Source organism: Bidens hawaiensis, unplaced genomic scaffold (assembly GCF_021521415.1).
Source record: "Bidens hawaiensis isolate Kalapana, Puna unplaced genomic scaffold, B.hawaiensis_p1.1 tig00025755_1, whole genome shotgun sequence".
NCBI lineage: Eukaryota > Viridiplantae > Streptophyta > Magnoliopsida > Asterales > Asteraceae > Bidens > Bidens hawaiensis.
This window is the reverse complement of record NW_027494119.1, coordinates 219,980-235,122: the sequence shown is the minus strand read 5'-3', so window position 1 is coordinate 235,122 and position 15,143 is coordinate 219,980. Positions and strand designations below refer to the sequence as shown.

General features: G+C 33.5%; 1 protein-coding gene and 1 pseudogene across 2 annotated transcripts; one reads left to right on the top strand and one right to left on the bottom strand.

The window, feature by feature from the left end:
* The first annotated feature begins 316 nt into the window (after nt 1-316).
* Nucleotides 317-1,731, top strand: LOC143572156 (S-adenosyl-L-methionine:benzoic acid/salicylic acid carboxyl methyltransferase 3-like; annotated as a pseudogene). The gene is made up of 4 exons (XR_013142220.1): nt 317-393; nt 488-895; nt 1,014-1,268; nt 1,363-1,731. The product of XR_013142220.1 is annotated as an S-adenosyl-L-methionine:benzoic acid/salicylic acid carboxyl methyltransferase 3-like (transcript).
* A 6,234-nt stretch (nt 1,732-7,965) lies between these two features.
* LOC143572155 (S-adenosyl-L-methionine:benzoic acid/salicylic acid carboxyl methyltransferase 3-like) lies at nt 7,966-9,378 on the bottom strand. The gene is made up of 4 exons (XM_077057384.1): nt 9,304-9,378; nt 8,815-9,222; nt 8,452-8,706; nt 7,966-8,334 (listed from the first exon to the last, which is right to left on the bottom strand). The coding sequence occupies exons 1-4, from the start codon at nt 9,376-9,378 to the stop codon at nt 7,966-7,968; spliced, it is 1,107 nt and encodes a 368-aa protein (XP_076913499.1).
* Between the last annotated feature and the right edge of the window lie 5,765 nt (nt 9,379-15,143).

Sequence of the window (15,143 nt, the reverse complement as noted above, 5' to 3'; positions counted from 1 at the left end):
AAATCCCCTCCTATTTAACACATGTATGTAACAAAGTTAAAAGCTTGGAGTTAATTGCAATGAAAATGAAAAATCATGAGCTGAAACCGTATAAAAATCATGAGCTGAAACCGTATATTTTAAACTATTGCATGGGTTAAAGTCGTAATTTCAACAAACAAGAAGAACGAAATCACAATTTACTCTGATAAAAAGTAAGTGAGAGCTAGATAAAATGTACTGGTTTTGAGTATCAAGGAGCATATATTAGGACCTCTATGCATCTTTTTTTAAAAGAATAATACGAAGACCAACGGCAAGGAACAATAAGATAAGACAATGGTCTTAGTAAACATCCTACATATGAATACTGGCGATGGAGAATCAAGCTATGCCAACAACTCATTGCTTCAGGTATAAGTGATACATACTCATAATCTCATACCATAAACTTTTGCATATATATAACAATGGTGTCTTGAATTGCTTTGGTACTTTTTTTTTCCAGGAAACTGGGATACGAAAGGCTGTGCCATTTCTAAAGCAAACAATCACGGATTTAGCTAATTATGAGGTCTTCAAGGGTTGTTTCATGTTCGCAGATTTAGGATGCTCGTCTGGCACAAATACACTATTGGTTGTGTCTAGTGTTATCGACATTGTGTAAATGACGTGCCAAGAAATAAATCGTAAAGTACCACAGTTTCAAGTTTGTTTAAATGACCTCTTTGGAAATGATTTCAATACTCTTTTCAAATTGTTACCTGACTTTTATGCAACATTTAAGAAGGAAAAAGGAGAAAGTTTTGGCCCTTGTTTTGTTTCTGGTGTTCCAGGTTCCTTCTACGAAAGACTCTTCCCCGATCAAAATTTGCACCTTGTTCACTCCGCTAATAGTAATCATTGGCTCTCTCAGGTATGCATAATTTCTAAATCTTGGTTCTTATGTGTGATATGATGATAACTAAAATTGCTCATAAGAAAATATTTGGGAAGATGAAGACATAAATTATAGTCCCTATTACATTTGACAGGTGCCTCAAGGCCTTGAAAATAATGGATTAAATATATACATGGCCAAAACAAGTCCACTAAACGTATACCAAGCATATGGAAAACAATTTCATACTGATTTCACAAAGTTTTTACAAATGCGCTCGAAGGAAGTAGTGCATGGTGGAAGCATGATTTTAGCATTTATTGCTCGGAGTAAGGTTGATCCAACTACAGATGATTGTTGTGCACTCTTAGAGCTACTTGGACAATCACTTGTCGACATGACTAAAGAGGTAATCTTTTGGTTGAAATGTCTAGTTATTCCGCTTTTCTTTACGTGACAAACCAAATACCCAATTATGATTAATTGATAATATAAATATATAGGGGATGGTTCCAGAATCAGATATTAACTTCTTCAATATCCCAGTGTATTTTCCTTGTGAGGATGAACTTAGGAGCATTATTGAATATGAGGGGTCATTTTCCCTAGAAAACATGAATGCTTTTAATCTCAACTGGGATCCACATGACATCGATTACACAAGCATGAAGGATTCTATTGAGTTAAGCAAAATTCATGGGAAAAATGCATCAAAATCGCTTAGAGCAGTTTTGGAACCGTTGTTGATTTCTCATTTCGGAGATTCCATCATTGATGTGCTATTTAAGAAGTTTGGGAAGAATATGGCAAAATATCTTGCAAAAAAGAAAACAAGATACTTTTTTGTAAATATTTTATTGACCAGGAAATAAACACTTCATGTGTCCAAACTCTAGTTAATTTACGTTCGTATGTTTATATATGTATTCCTGTCATTGTATAATGCATAACCCTCTATATACGAGGGTTTAGTGATTGGTTAATCTAGCCTTGTCATGTTTGGCCAATATAATCAATCCCTGTCTCGTTGTGACACCTGAATTTTTATCTACAATCAATTATTTTTTTTTAAAACGGACTTTGCGTGGCAATGTACAACTTATAGAAGCACGCACATACTCTTGCTTCAAGCCTTTTTTTTATTTACTTTATTCTAGTATTTTTAATTGCATTTCAATATAAATGTATTTTTTACACGGGTTGACATGAGTACTAATATACATGTCTGACCCGTGGAGGCCTAAATCGAAACAAGATTTTGGGATCTTTTCATGACAATTGTGAAGAAAAAAAATGCTTAATTAAAATTTTTGAACTCATAACCTATATTTTATTAACAACCAAGCCTACCACAACACCAATACATTATCTTGAGTTTACTTTACCCAGTATAATATATCTATATAAAATGTTTTTTTAGACTTGAGGGCCTTAATTAATTTGGGGCCTAAAGTCCGAACTTATTTTCGCTGTCCCACGAGCCACCCCTGTCAGGTCATCGAAACATAACCTTACCAATTTAAAATCCCGTGACTGGATAACCAGCCCCATAGCAAACCGCGGTCTAACATTCTTGTGTAGCAACATTTACAAAAGATCGACATGATCAAAAAGTACACCAACTATTCTAAGATATATTCATTGTCGTGATCATCCATCCATGTTAGTTCTTGATGCATGATCATCCATCCATTTTAGTGACAACCTTTTGGTAATCGTCACTATAGAGCGTTGCAGTGGCTTGGTTTCAAATAGAATTGATAACAAGACACATATACTACTATGCGCATCACGACAATACGTATATTCATAATTTTATAAAACGTTATATTTGAAAACAAACATCATATTTTACATCAATCCAAAAACATGAAAACGAATACCAACACAGGTTTTTATAATACGGATATTGGTACCGACATTGTTCAATCGGTTTAAGTTCGGTTCATTTTTGTATCATTATGGCACTGGCAATTGATATAGTTTACGGCAAAAAAAAAAAAAACCAATAATGAACACAACTCTGTTCGTTATGATACAGGTACTTAGTTTACATACGAAAAAGAAAGGTTTATTTAGGATGGTTTAGTTACAAAAGTTTCTTAATTGATTTGCAACTAATTCAATAATATTCATTTCCATTTATTATTATTATTATTATTATTATTATTATTATTATTATTATTGCTTTTTAATAAATTTTACGGTTAAGATTTCATGGCATAGCAACTGGTCACTTTGTCTTTTAATATTCATTTTTCTTCACTCATATACTCTTATCAATACAACAAGAAAAAGTTAAGAAGTTATGTACATTTATTTATAAATTAAGAGCAAAATGTATGGTGGATAACTCTCTAGTCTCCATCATTTTGAACGGATATGAATGAAGTAGGAGTATTTTTGCAGCTTTTATAATCTCAATCTCAATAATTATACTAAAAATTAAATTGGACGTGACTCAATAGTAGAGCACTCACTTTACTAGTAAGTGTTAGGGGTTCAAACCTCACTATCACCAATTTATATAAAAGATATGAGAGATGACCCTGGCTTGTCAGGGTTCGAGTCCCGATCTCACCCGGTTTTACCAGCTACTCGCTGTCATGCCGTTTGGCAGGCGGGGGGTCGGATTTTATCCTGAGAATCCCTCAATAGGTGGACCGCTAGGGGCTCCGTCCGTCCAGACTCGTGGCCGGCTCGGGCTACCTTTAACCAATGGGGGTCGTGTACGGAGTATCTGGCGTTACTTAATTGGTCATTCAAAAAAAAAAATAATTATACTTAAAACATTGTATTTTTTATATAAAATTAAATAATACGTTTTTATATTTTTATAATTATCTTTTTTTTCTCTCTCTCTTCTACTTACAATCACTTTCGAATATATTAAAAAATAAATAGAGAATGAACTCATGAACAGTTTAAATTTACTCTTCTATTTAAAATTTTATCTCTTCTTCGTTCACAACCACTTATAACTATTTAAAAAATTTAAAGATTCCTCTCACATAATTATAAAGGAGCTGCTAAGAATACTCTCAAATTAAGATAAAAATATAGAGATATCCAAGTGGATTATATTTTACACACGTGTATAAATAATACACAATATATCTCATGTCATAATGCTATGATTCAGATTTATTATGTGTAAATTTAAATAAAAAAATAGAGTAAAGTGTTATTTTTGTCTTTATAGTTTACTAAATAATGCGAATTAGTCCAAAATGTTTGTTTATTGCATATGGACAATCTACGTTTCTTAATTTTTGCCAATTACATCCAAATCACTAACCCCGTTAAATTGAATCGTTAAGTCAGGGTAGACATGTCTTTTCACTTTCTTTATAATATGAGTGCAGTGCCAAAATGGTCCCTGAAGTTTGGTCACATTTGCGAATTTCATCCAGAAATATTTTTTTTCGTGATTAAACCCTCGATGTTTCCCAACTGTTGCGAATTTCGTCCAAACTGTTAACTCGGTAAAATTTAACGTTAACTCAGGGGTACTATTGTCCTTTTACATGTTTGTTTACATTGTTATTATTATATTAAGCTAAACCCTTTGTATGACTAAAAATAAAGAAAAATAAACAAACGGATACTATATTGGATTCAAATATAGGAATCGTAAGATGTTATATATTTTATCGAACAAGCACATAATAATAATAATAATAATAATAATAATAATAATAATAATAAAAACAAACATGTAAAAGAATAGTAACACCCTTGAGTTAACATTTAATTTAGACCGAGTTAACAATTTGGACGAATTTGGCAACGGTTGGGAAAAATCGAAGGCCTGATTTCGAAAAAAAATATTTTTGGACGAAATTCGCAAATGTGACCAAACTCTGGAGCGATTTTGATTCTTTACTCATATAATAAATAAATAATGAAAAGACAAGTCTACCTCTGACTTAACAATTAAATTTAACGGGGTTAGTGATTTGGATGTAATTGGCAAGAATTGGAAAACGTGGATGGTCTATATGTAAAAAATAAACTTTTTGAACTAAATTCACATTATTTGCTAAACCACAAGGACGAAAATGACACTTTACTCTAAAAAAATATATTCATTTAGTATTTCATTTATTTAACCAGTGTGATACACACGCGAAGAACTAGGGCAATCTTTATCTAGAGGGTAATACTTAATAGCAATCTGGAAGCTGGTCTCAGTAGCCTTTGTGTTGTAGTCATCCTTTTGTGGCCTTGATTAAGAATTATCACTTCTATAAATGATCATGCAGGTTGCTTAGAGACGTAAGAAGCTAAATCAGTAGCAAATCCTTAACCTAATTAAAAATAAACTCAAAACCAACCATTTTGTTGAAAAATCGACACAAATCCTTGACCCGGCCCATTACTTATACTGATCGTATGAAAATATTTTAGACATTAATACAGTTCGCATAAGCTCAATTTTTAGAATTTGTGATAACGTTACCATACGTCATACCGGCCAAACAAAAACAAACTAAATCCCTATTAGGATATAGAAACATGTACACCCGATAATAGGTTGAAGATCTCCTTTGACGACCTTGAAGAAACAAGACAGGAAACTCAAAAACTCCCGTAACTAAAACAGTTGAATGCATATCGAATAATTTTCAAACCTAAGACTATCTTACTTTAGATGTTTTATAAAACTAAATCACTTGGTGCATACAATACGTTTAATTAGTAAACATGTGCATGTAGGAAGGTACCAATCTTTTACGCATGTTAACTATGACCAAGTACACACTCAATTCTGGGCAACTGGTTTGTGCATTTGGTGAACACAAAACTGGATACTAGCAAGCTGATTAAACTACCAAAACTATATGATCAAAGTAATTGTTATTTATTATTTCACATTGTTCGTTATGAATCTTAAGGACCCAAAGCTTAAGATGATCGTTTTAAGCATGTCTCACATACAATTGTTAGGAATCTTAAGCGCGTCTCACAAATGATCATTAGGAATCTTAAGGACCCAAAGCATAAGGCTTTCATAGACAAAACTATTTAGAATTTTGAAAAGATGTTTAATTACCGTAGTAGCATGTTTCAAAACTAGACAAGGTCATGTTATAGATTTGGTTGTTTTATGATTGAAACTTCAAAAAAAAAAAAACTTGAGTTGATGGTTTAGTAACATCTCAAATATTCCTATGTTAATTTACTTCCGTCATATTAAGAAACTCGCATCAACAGGACACAAACCGATCAGGGTCACACCACCGTATAGGCAAGGTGTAACAGGTTGGTATTAAAGCACAATGACTGAAAATGGAACTTGTCTGAAAAAAAATTTGAAATATTTTTGTCCCCATAAGCTTGGATTACTCTCTCTATATTGGCTTATACACAGTGTAATTCAAATCTGACCCATTGCCTAATGACCTTCTAGACCATAACCGGTTAAAAAAAGACAATCCGTAAGTCTTTAACCGATACATTTTCAAAATGAGCCAAAAAAGTGGCCTATACTACCTATCACATCTATGACACTCATACCAAATGACAGACACTAGCTTTATATAGAGTTTTAACTTGTGTTTGATGATGTTCGATTGAACCGTAGCAACAATCTTACCCAGATCACCTTTGATCTGTTGACCATGATCCACATCGAAAATTAACTCGATCAAATGCTGAATATTATTTTGTTGGACGTAATTTCCGAGTTATGGAAATTGAGTTAATTAATTAAATAAATCAAGGATAAATTAAATGAGTTGTACTTAATTTTGGATAGCTAATAGGATTAGTATATAAGTATATTAACATGCCGGTTTTATTTATTATTTAATTAGGAGTTCGAATTTATCTTTAATTGTATTGAGTCGTGGTCATATAACCTAATCAAAGTAGTGATTATGGTTATGAGTTTACAACCCGTTTTAGAGTTATATTTTTCTAATTTATCACGTGTGTTATTTTGTTTGATTATCGATTGGGACTTGATACTTGGTCTTATAAGACCGTTTGTTGTGCCCAATGTGTCACCCGCAAACACTTCACTATTTTCTGGAATCACAATTTGTTAAGCCCAATTAATATAATCCTTTAGCAGCCCAACAAACTTTTAATAAGCCCATTGAACATAATCCTCTTGACACCCTTTAATGAGCCTAAACAAGACTTCCGAACTCTATTGAATTTGAATATCAGAATAGCAGATATGGTCATAATTCAATGGATCAGGTTCACTTATTTTTCCTTTATTATTTTTTAATCTTTACGATGGATTTCATTGGCCTAATTAAAAATAGGAATTCCGCTAGCCAAACTATTGTATAATCATGTCTAGTAGCCCCACTCTAAATCATTCAGTCTTTTACTAAACTTCCCGACAAATTCGAAGGCCCATATATCCACAATAAACAATTGAACCATTTTTATATACGAGGCTTACATTACATATCTTATTACCACTATCCATTTTGGTCATCCAAATATATAGTTCTTGAACACGACTAAACGCTCACCATTATGGAATGTACCAGACATCACCTTGCAGCCACCAAATCCGGCTTTCGATTCTCACATGGTCGTGCACTAGTGCATGACAATCTTTGAAAGCGAAGCATGTTCTTTACTCCTATCATCCTATGGTGCCTGTAGGACGAAAAGCTTATTATTTTGGCTCCTTTAGGTTTCTTCACATATTAATTTAACAAGATTTAAAGATATATTTCAGCGTTGTCGGGTATATATTGTGTTTTTCCGAAGAAGTAAAGTGAAGAATAGTCGTGTACTGATTTAAAGAATCTTTACTCTCAAACAATTTTTGTTAAAAATTTGATTAAAGCTTACATCCACATTTAGTCAATGTTGATATTATATATATCATGACGTTCAATGTGTTGACTTTCTTATTTTAGCCCAATATAATTACTTACATATTTGCATAATTTAGTTCTTATTTCTTAAATTATGGATGTTATTATCTTTTAAATAAGTTGTTGGTGAGTATTATACTATTTTCATTTAATAAAGAGCAGTTCTAGATCATCCAAAATAAAGAGCAGATCTAGATCATCCAAAATAACTATTCCTTCATAAATAACCAGTAGAAAAATTATGAACACATTGATTGTTCATTTCTTGGTCAATGAAATGGTTACAAAAAGGCTTCTTTGTTTCTTTTTTGTGAGATATTCGGCCACGAGCTTCCCAAACTTCTTAAATAGCATGTCAATAATGGAATTCCCGAAATGAGAAATCAACAACGGTTCAAGAATCGCTCTCATAAGTTTTGTTATGTTCTCCGCATGGATTTGGCTGAGCTCATTAGAATCATACATGTTTGTGTAATCTTTGTCGTAGGGATCCCAATTTAGTTCAAAACCGTTCATGTTTTCAAGAGAAAACGATCCCTCGTATTCAATAATGTTCCTAACTTCATCCTCACATGGAAGATACAATGGGACATTGAATGAGTTAATGTCTGATTGACTAACCATTCCCTGTAGTATTAGTTAAGCGTAATTGGTTAGTCACACGAGCAAAGCAAATTATTTATTAACAAGATTATTATTCTCTATTTGAATTCAAATTTGGATACCGAAAAACCACATATATACCTCTTTGGTCATGTCGACAAGTGATTGTCCGAGTAGCTCCAAGAGTGCACAACAATCATCTTTACTTGGATCAACTGTACTCCGAGCAAGAAAAGTTAAAATCATGCTTCCACCGCAAGCTAATTCCTCGGAGCGCATTTGTAAGAACTTTGTAAAATCAATATGAAATTGTTTTCCATATGCTTGGTATACATCCGGAGGACTTGTTTTCGCCATGCATATATTTGATCCATTTATTTCAAGGCCTTGAGGCACCTATCACATGTAGAGTGAATATAGTTTTATCATACATAATATTTTCTTGCAACCAACTTTACTTAAAATCATATCATAAAAAAGAATTACAAAGTTGGATATCAGTACCTGAGAAAGCCAATGGTTACTATTAGCAGAGTGAACAAGGTGCAAACTTTGGTCAGGGAAGAGTCTACCATAAAAGGAACCTGGAATAGCTGAAACAAAACAAGGGCCAAAACTTTCTCCTTTGTCCCCCTTAAGCCTTTCATAAAAGTCGGGTAATAACTTGAAAATAGAATTGAAATCATTTCCAAAGAGGTCATTTAAACACACTTGAAACTGTGGTGTTTTACGATCATTTTCTTGGCACACCTCATGCACTGTATCAATGATATTAGACGCAACCAATAGCGTATTTGTGCCAGACGAGCATCCTAAATCTGCAACTGTGAAACAATTCTTGAAAACATCATGCTTAGCTAAACCCTTGATTGATTGCTTTAAAAATGGCACAGCTTGTTGTATCCCATTTTCCTGGAGAGAAAATAATAACAAAGTAGTTTTAAGACATACATCTTGTTAAACATGTGCAAAAGTTTATGGTATCACTCAAGCCTGAATCAAGGAGTTGTTGGCATAGCTTGATTCTCCATCTCCAGTATTCATATGTAGGATGTTTTCTAGGGTCATTGTTTCTTTTTCTTTGCCTTTGTTCTACTTATTGCTTTGCTACATGCACTTCCTTTTGTTGCTTTATATAGGCCTGAGTTTTATTGCCTTCGCCACCTTTATTAAAACGCTTTGACGTTAACAAATCAAAAATACATTAACTACTATGCAATTATTGAAATTTTTAATTTTATTGAGCGTTTGAGAATTGGACAATTTCTAGATAAGGAGTATTGAGACTATGTTATTGATGCATTATTGCATGTTGACCTTACAAATCAAAGTTTGGGTTCTTGACTAATGACATTTTTTGTTTTTAATATCTACAAGATCTTGGATCTTCTTTGAAATCTAATGTACAGCTCACATCTAGATTAATCATTTTCAAGCCGGAAATTGTTTTATAAATGCCATGATTTTGAATATATTTTGGTCAAATATATGTACATATGCTAATAAAATAAAATAACCGGGAACACATGTCACCTGGAGTTCTTCCTTAGATCCAACTCAAACTATTTTCCTAATTTTAATGAAAATTTATTTATGTCACTATATAAAACACATCAATCCATTATTTAATCAAATAACTAATTATCTAAATTATATAGATTAAAATATGTGGATATATATGTTAGTATATCAAATATATTTATATCTTCAATAAAATCACATTTACTTTTTTTTATTAAATTAATTTATAAACACTTTTTAGTGTAGCAGATGAATGTGATAAAAATTCGTGAACGGTATTCATAGGTCTATGAAGATAAAAAAAACAATAAGAAATTATGAATGAATATCAATTTATACTCACGTATTTATTCCAACATTCATGGATCTATGAGTTATCATCCATCTGTTTCAAATCTATACAAAAGCGTGTTTTAGTCATGCTAATTTTATATATGATGTTATCTTTTTATGACATTTATAATGAAATATCTTATCATCTTTTGTTAGAATTCGTTACTCTGTTAAATATATAATTACAGCTTAGAAAATCAATAGGTGCATATTTTTCGTGATTATGAAGAAGTTGCGTATATTTGTATTCATGTTTCATTAGAAAATATAATTTGAACTAATTAGTAAACTATTTAATTTGATAAAATATAGGTTTTTTAATTTAATCATTTAATTTCTATAGTTTAATTGTATTTCTTTTGAGCTTTCTTGTGACATTTGAGCCAAAACAAGGTACACCTCAGTACGTATTTACCGATTAAGCAGATAAACGCCTTTTGCGTAACAAACGAACGATTAACCGAACGGGTTGGGTTATGACCCAGATATCTCGGGGGGGGGGGGGGCATCTATAAGTTATATACGATCTATACAAGCTAAAATATTAGTAATATGGCCTTAGTTTGATAGCAAACAAGTTAAACGAAAACATGGTCGTTTAACTACCCGCTATAGATTTAAACGCGAAAGATAGTTACAAACCAAGCATTGTATCATCCGTTAAGCCGAAAAAGACTTACCAAAAACTTCTTTGAAATGTTTTAAGCGAATCCGTGAAAAAATTTTTGATTTTTACAAACATATAGTATGTTTTTATAATTTTACTCAAAACTAGCCGAAAAACACTCGTTTTCGCACTGTTTAACGCACCCGATAAGTTTTTCGCGCCAAAAACCGAACCCGAACTAAATTTGGACTGGGCTTTTCGTTTTTGGGCCTTTAGAATCAGAAACTTGGGCCAAAATGGGCCATAAGCCTCCGATCGGACCAGCCCACCCCACCCCCATTCATTTTATAAAACTTGTTTTGCAAGCTTGTTTATTCATTCTAATTTATAAGAAGTTGAGTTCCAAGCATCTCTAAACCTGATTTTCCAGAATCCTTCAAACCCTAAGGTAAGGAGCTTAAATAAGTAACTTTTGTACTTGTTTAACATTGATTAATACCATAAAAACATGTCTTGATTACTAAAAATCATTCCTAACCATGTAAAAATCTCAAAAATGGTCCATAAACATGTTTTGATCATATACATGGTAGGGAACCTAGTTTGATAGTTTTTTGGCCATAAACACGGATTAAAGGGTTGAAACGGCGTTTTTACGGTTCAAAAGTTCGTTTTTGTGCACTAGCCGAAACCCTAAGTTAAAGGGCTGTTATGTTGATGAAAAATTGTTTGTTTTGTGATATAGGACTTGTATCTAGCTTGAATATAGCACAAGAACCTGAAAACTTGATTAGAAAGTCGGAAACGAGCCAAACCCGCTAAGGTAATGCCGAAACACTCGCTTACGGGCTGTTTAGGTTATGGTTATGATGTGCATATTGTTAGGCCTTGAAATTTTGCAGGAACATCAGGAACCATGTCAATGAGTCCCTGTTATAATTTGGTAATTTTTCGACCATCCGAGAATATTTGGCGAATTTATTACCGAATTGGGATGTTTATTTGGGAAAAATAGCTAAAATACTTCAAAAATTATGAAATTTTTCTGGGAACTCATATTTGATGTATTTTGATCACATATGAAATTTGGGATCATTTGGAGAAGTTTAAAGGTATTTTGTTTATATGCATTTGTGTGAATTTTTATAGCCGAATTTGGGCCGAAAAGAATATCGCACGAGCTTTTTACATTCTAGAATTGATACAGGTTGATTTGGGACATGATTTGAGTATTCAAGAATTTTTGTGGAATTTTTGGAAATTGTTTGGAGTAAACGGACGATTTTTAGGCGAAATATAGCTGATAAAATGAATTTTTCTAAATTAATAAATCAGTAAATAATTCCAGAAATATTTTTATAAAAATCTACATATTTAATTGATAAGTGGCTATATTTTCATAATTTAATGATTAACGGTTAATTAATTATGCTAATTTGAATATTAAACAAATTCAGTTTTTATAAAAACCGGCAAGTTCGCGATTAACGAACCTGCGGGAATATCAAAACACCAAGAGTAATCAAAAAAATAATATTTTTGGACTAATTAAGTAAAATGAACTTTTCTATGTGAAACCTGGAGAATCCGGGTGGATTGTGCGCATTTCTTCTCAAATCAAACTGAATAAACGGAAACGAGCCCCGTGGCTAATCCGGGACCCCAGTATGTGATCTTTTTTTATAACTTAATCATTTTGTTAACCAATACATTTACCCAAGCTTATTTTCCCATAACTGTTTTCTGAACGCGTAAACAAACAACTTGGCTCGGCTGGGAAAACGGGAATCTGAGCCAAGTTCGGTTTTAAGTATTAGACATTGAACAACATCACAACCAAAGCCTATTGCCACTTTCTGGGCGTTCCAACTATACCCAGATTAGTTATACAGCCCAGATTAGTATTGAGATTATAATAATATTAAAATATTAATAATATTATAATATTAATTATAGGAACTACTGATAGTGGACCGAACAAACCACGAGCTGATACAGTACTGATTATCTACTAAACCGTGAGTTTCATGACCCTACTCTTTAAACAGTTTTACGAACTTTTGGGGTGAAAAACATGTTTGATTACATATACATACCTGAAACATGTATTGATGTGAATTATCTAAGTGCTAACACACGAAAGTCCCCACTAACACAGTGATTAACTTCGAGCCGGTGGCTTGTGAATAGTACTATTGGTTTGACAAACCCAAACGGAGCGGGCATGTATTGCTGAGACTTTACCCCGTTTGCACATGACCATAATTATACAACACGCTATGTAGTATTAGACATAGCTACTTGGGGCATGTTGTGGGCGGAAAGGGGCTACAGTGGTTGATTGAGCGTGGGAAATGGATGCACGCAGCACATACAGTCAAGGCTTCACTGTAGCTTAGCATAATTACATCATTTACATACATACATACTTATTTCATGATTACAAGTGTTAACTTGTGAATACTCATTACTGTTTTCTTGAAACTCGTGAAACTCACCAACTCTAGTAGTTGACCCGTTTTAAACTGCTTTTCAGGTGTACCTAAATCGGAATGATTTGGTGATCTGTTACTTGCTCAAGGTGTGTGGTTGATGCTATGTGAATAGAGGCAAGGGTGTTAGTAGTAAGAACGTATAGTTAACGAACCAGTTTTGTTTGTATCACCTAGACTGTAAAACAATGATAGAATAATGAGTTGTAATATATTGTAAATTAGTTTGTAATGTTTCTTTATAAACAATGTCTTGATACCAGAGGTGTCTGTTACATTCCCGTTTTACGCTTCCGCATTGTGCTAGTCGGGGTGTGACAGAAGTTGGTATCAGAGCCATTGGTTATAAAGGATTAGGTTATCCCTTAGGGTACCTAAAATATAACCGTAGACTCGATTAACTCTGGGAAATATTTAAATAATAAATTAATATTATATACTGATGGATGCCAGGATGAACTTGTAGGGCAAGTGAGTTATTGTGATCCGGAACATAATAACAGACTTGCTAGTACGAGGGAATTCGGGGAGAAGTCGCGGAACGTGTGGTTATGTAAAAGTGGCAACATATGTGTATAAAAGGTAATGTGAAAGTATATATATATGTAACACTCATACGTGCTTATTTGGGACAAGGTGTATGAATACGTGTACGTACGATACTGTTGATGACGGTAAATTTTACTATGAATATTATATTCATTATATTCAATATTGATTTTAATTATAATTAAAATTAAAATTGTAATAAAACTAATATTATATTCTAATATAATTAATATTAAATTTGGTTTAATTAATTAATCTCCTCGACAATAGTTAGCGATAGCAATAGATATTATTCTTATAACTAACCTTGTGCAGAGTCATGTCAAGGAATAACGACTACGTATGGGAAGAAGAACCGGTAATCTCTGTTGAGGAGGATCCTGAGGAAGAATCAGAGGAGGAGGTCCAGAAGAGGAATCCGAAGAGGATCCATAAGAGGAGGACCCAGAAGAGGAACCGGAGGAGGAGGAGGAAGAGGTGGAAGAAGAAGTTATTTGTAGAGAGCTACCCAGGAATGTGCCTGATTTGTCCGGTTACAGATGCGATAGTTATCCACCGAGGTCACCACGCAGGGATCAAAACGAAGTTAACAGTCAGTATCGTTCACCTGCTAGAGTAGCCAGATTACCCACTCCACCTATTCACCTGTCACCGACGACTTCAGCTACTGTGCGAGTCCGACAGACTGCTCGTATTAGGGTAACCCCGATTGACCCTACCTCGATTCCATTCAGATCTACCCATGACCGGGGAGGACCTTCACGTCCTAGGGCGGATACTTCATCTTCCCGTTCATTGAGTATACCTACCCCTCGCCCTGACCTCCCAAATGCAGGAAACAACTCTTGGATGGCTGTCCTGACTGACCGTGTGATAGACCACTCGATAGCCATAGCTAACATTAACCAGGAAAGGAGGGACGTGACCTAGTGCTTATCAACGTTACATCAGATAATACTGAACTTGCAGCAGTCAGATACCTACTACCACTGGTGTTTGGATAGGGTGACAGTTCGGCTGTGGAACTGTTACTGGATGATTACAGTGTTGTTGTTTTTATGTTTGTGGCTAGCCTATCGTCTATATGGATAGATGCGGAATATTACAAATATGTGTACCTAATCTTTGATACTCCATGTATATATATAGTAGTATGTTATGTTAATATGGGGCACAATTTTGTACATTATTACAAGCACTGACCCTTATAGGGTTAAGTCTAACAGTCACTTAGTGACAGATCTTGATATATACATGCAAGCACTGGCCTTTATCATGCTAAGTCTATGTACCTTTTAATATCAATGTACGGAATAATTTGTGAAATGTCA